Below are 4,410 nucleotides of genomic sequence, written 5' to 3' on the forward strand. Positions count from 1 at the left end.
TTTTAAGAACGGCCCAGCTGTGCCTGGAGCTGGAGGCCTGGGAACGGGGCCGGGCTGTGGACCTCCGTGGCCTGGGCTTTGACCGGGCTGCCCGTCAGGTTCACGAGAAGGCCCTGTTCCTGGTGTTCGGCCGCACCAAGAAACGGGATCTGTTCTTTAATGAGATTAAGGCCCGCTCCGGCCAGGATGATAAGACCGTGTATGAGTACCTGTTCAGCCAGCGGCGAAAACGGAGGGCTCCGCTGGCCACACGCCAGGGCAAGCGGCCCAGCAAGAACCCCAAGGCCCGCTGCAGTCGGAAGGCGCTGCATGTCAATTTCAAGGACATGGGCTGGGATGACTGGATCATCGCACCCCTTGAGTATGAGGCCTTCCACTGTGAGGGGCTATGTGAGTTCCCCTTGCGCTCCCACCTGGAGCCCACGAACCATGCAGTCATCCAGACCCTGATGAACTCTATGGACCCCGAGTCCACGCCACCTACCTGCTGTGTGCCCACGCGGCTGAGTCCCATCAGCATCCTCTTCATCGACTCTGCCAACAACGTGGTCTATAAGCAGTATGAGGACATGGTGGTGGAGTCTTGCGGTTGCAGGTAGCAGCACTGGCCCTCTGTCTTCCTTGGTGGCACAACCCCAAGATGCTGGTCACAAGAGCCCCTCCTCGCACTTGTGGGGTCACAGAGCAGTCAGGAAGCTGCAGCCAGGAGCATCTGTACAGCCTGCCTGAAAGGGGATTCCAACAGCCTCGCCCACCCTCAGAGTGGGACTTGGGCTACAGGCCCCTTTCGATCCACAGGCCCCTCTGTCTGGGATTTCTGCTCTTCTGCTGCTCTGACTGGAGATGGGGCAGGGACATGCCCAGGGAGACAGAATCTGAATGGGACTGAGACCCAGCAGACCTGGTTTTCCAATGAGACTCAACCCACGAACCTCTCCTTTCCTGGGCCTCCTTGGACTCTGGACTCTCCAGGGAATGCTCCTCTTGGGACAGCCGCGGGTGCTGCACCCTCCTGGAATCACATGGTGCCTGGTGACTTTCTGCCCCTGATGCAGATGCGATGCTGACTGGGCAGGGGCGGGGGAGAGGGGGAGAGGGCTTGGGCAGGGGTGAGGAATGTGGGGCTGTTAGACTGTTAGATTAAAATGTACATTGATGAGATAAAAAGCAAAGCTGTGCCTAAAGCTGTGGCAAACTTCTTATTTACTCCAGGGGTCCCAATGACCCCTCAAAGAATGACTGGGCGGGGAGATGGGTTGCCGCATGTATACACCCGGTGTCCAGGGCCCAGTCCTTGCTTCCAGTCCTGGAAACTGAAGCAGAATGGGGCAGAGAGTACAGGCTGAGCGGGGCCAGTGCTACCTCTAACCCCATTTCTGTTCCTTCCAACGGCCCGTTGGTCTGGGGCTCTATCTGCTCTGCGGTGGCCTGCCAACAGAGTTAGGTTTTCTTTCCGGCACTTCTTAGTCAAACTGATTGTCTCTAAAATGGATCCCTAAATGTGAGGGAAATTCCTTAAATGTGAGGAAAATTGGGGATTTCATTTCCTTTAAACATCACTAGTATCTGTTGCCCGCTCCCCCTTCCCCCTGCCCCGACATACTCACAGAATGAACTGACCACCATTTAAAGGGGCCTCTAGTTTTCTCTGGGGAACCTGGGCTGCTAGAGATCCCTCCTCTCCCACTGAGACATCTCCTTTTTGACACTGATCACTGTTCCTCACGTGAACTTGTCTGTGGCCCTGCCACCCTCCTGCTTGGCACCTTTAGTACATGCACTGCTCACCTATCACCTCTGACCTCTTCACCCCATCTCCAGAAACAGAGCTAGAGCCCCTCCCCTTAACATTATGCATGATATAAACACATAATTACATATTAGATAAATGACCTCCCTCCTAACCTCAGACAGTCCAATGCCAGACACATCCTGACAATGTTTCCTACTTGGGGCTTTGCCCAGACTAGAAGCCCACTTCCCTTTCTCCACTAGAATCTTTGGGGAGGGGCGTGAGACATATGAACACTTGGGAGGGGAGCACAGCCCTCTGGTAGGGCAGCGTGGGCACCCAAGTCCTCGCTCTAAGGGCTCAGGACCAGAATCTGCCTGGTTGAAGAGAGGGAGAACCAGGCCTCTGTTTCCCACCCAGGGGGCCTCAACATTTTCCCTACCTCTCTCCAGCTGAGCCTTTGATTCCCAGGGCTCTTCGCCAAAGCTGTTTCAACAGTGGGGATTCCTGCCCAGCTATGGGCAGATCTTGTGTCCCTTCTCTCTAGACCTGAAACCTGGGTTGTCAGGACCTAAAGCAAGAGCCCTGTGCAGGGGGCAGCCTGAGCTTGGAGCCTCGCCCTCCCTGGCTGGGCTTCGTTGTGTTTGGCTAGTGGCAGGCCTGCAAACTCTGGAAGTAAACAAAGAAGCTGCCACGGCAGACAGAGTTCTGGTGTGTGGGAGAGAGAATGAGCCTGGAAGGGAGGTGCCAGGGAAGCCAGGCAGCGGGCTGTACATACAGAGTGAGCAGTGTAGAAACTGGGTGGCTGAAACCCCAAGGGTAGAGAGGCAGGGGACGAAGGGGTCACAGGTGGGGCTGGCTCCTGCACACATTTGTTTTCTGGGCTGCGTGTCCCTAGTTTCCTGGAAAGTCTGACAGAACTGGAGCTGCTCCTTGCCTTTGCGCCGTCAAAGAGTTTCGTATCACCTCAGCCACAGTGCTCTTCTGCTAAAGGTCTGGGTGTTGAACTGACTGTTGTGGCTCTGGCTTGATACACAAGGAACTTCCTCTCCCATCTCAACCTGCCCTAGGACTCTCTTTCACAAACGAGCCACTCAGACTGTGTACTGTCCCCCTTTTCCCAACCAGAAAATTGTAAGGTGGGTAGGAACAGCCCTTCCATCCTCACCATCTGATCTATTCAAATGCCTCCTTGGAAAATTATCTCCACCAGGCACCCTCTTCCATGCTCAATCTTAACAAGCTGCATATTTATACAGTACATTCTTGTACAAAAAAGGTATAAGGCTTATATCATTCCTTAGAGTTCACAAACATTCTCCGGGCCGTTGTCTTGCAGCACTGAAGGGCTCAAAGGCAGCCAGTTTCAAATTTCAGATCTGTCACTTAGAGTTAGAGCACTTGGGCAAGGAACTTAATTCCATGAATCTTGGTTTCCTCATTTGCAGGGGGGAAAAATGTGGGGAAGAGGTAAACAGTCTACCTATTTCATAGGACTAACTGTGAGGATATGAAAGACACTCAACACAGTACCTGGCACAGAGGTGGCACTCAGTAATGTTAGCTGTTGTTATTAATGTGCCTCAAACAGTCCCATGAAGTGGACAGGGTAAGGAATATCACCCCCTTACCCCATTTTGACAGAAAAGGAAATTGACAGCCAGCGAGGTAACTATAGGTCTCCTACAGGTCTCAGTGTTCTTTATACCATTTTTGCTTCTTTTCTGGGCCCCAGACTCCACTGACCCCAGTCCTGGCAAGCAGTGGAATTACTCACCTGGGGTTTGGATCCTTGTCTTAAATGTATTCCCTTGGGGACACGTTTAAGACAAGGATCCTTGTTAGTTCCTTGGGAGAAACAGCTAAGCAGAGAGCTGAAGGCAGAGAAAATGGGAGGCCCATAGGAAAGGCAAGAGGTGGGGCTCCCAGTGCTATGATGCCATCTCTTGGTCTCTTCCACAATCCCGTGTTCCAGGGCCATAAGCAGGAGAATCCGCTTTTCTAAGGCTTGGGATACAGAACCTTGGGAAGCCTCTCAGCCTTCACTCTGACTCCACAACTTAGTTGTTATATCTAATCTGAATATAGATATGAGAAAGCAGAGTAGAGGAGGATTAGTCACATATGCCTGGAAGTCAGTTGGAACTAGGTTCCAGTCTTGGTTCCACCACTTTCCAGCTGAGTGACTTTGGGCTCAGTTATTTAACCCCTCTGAGCCTCAGTCTCCCTGTCTGCAGAAGAGGGATAATAATATCGAGTTTACTGGGCTTGAGATGTATTCATTCTATCAATCTTTGATTTATTGATTGGTTCATTCATTCACTAATCAGTAAGTATTTATTAAAGGTCTACTCTGGTTCAGACTCTGTGCTGAGTACTGAAATAATAACAACCACCACAATTGTTAATGTTTATTAAGGGCTTATTATGTGCCAAGTACTATACCTAGCATTTTCCATGAATTCTCTTTTCTTGCAATGATCATGTCCTCAGGTTTCATGCATGACTGGAAGAGAAAATCAAGATTCCCAAAGGATGCTAGGATGATAAGTCTATGATAGACTGAATTAAAGGAGATGAATAATAATAATAAAAAAAACAGGAGAAAAAGTCAAATATACATCTGAATGCATGAAATCAACCCTACAATTACAGGATGTGGGAAAAAAATGTGATTT

At 50.8% G+C, this 4,410-nt stretch overlaps 1 protein-coding gene across 1 annotated transcript in view; it reads left to right on the forward strand.

Annotated features, from left to right (window-relative positions):
- Positions 1-1,166, forward strand: part of GDF5 (growth differentiation factor 5) — a 4,614-nt gene extending 3,448 nt beyond the window's left edge. The window contains exon 4 of the mRNA XM_015564509.1: positions 8-1,166. Coding sequence (XP_015419995.1) covers positions 8-599 — 592 coding nt within the window. The 3' untranslated portion in view covers positions 600-1,166. The remainder of the gene's footprint in view (positions 1-7) is intronic.
- Positions 1,167-4,410: the final 3,244 nt, after the last annotated feature.

This window comes from Myotis davidii, unplaced genomic scaffold (genome assembly GCF_000327345.1).
Source record: "Myotis davidii unplaced genomic scaffold, ASM32734v1 scaffold38, whole genome shotgun sequence".
Taxonomy (NCBI): domain Eukaryota; kingdom Metazoa; phylum Chordata; class Mammalia; order Chiroptera; family Vespertilionidae; genus Myotis; species Myotis davidii.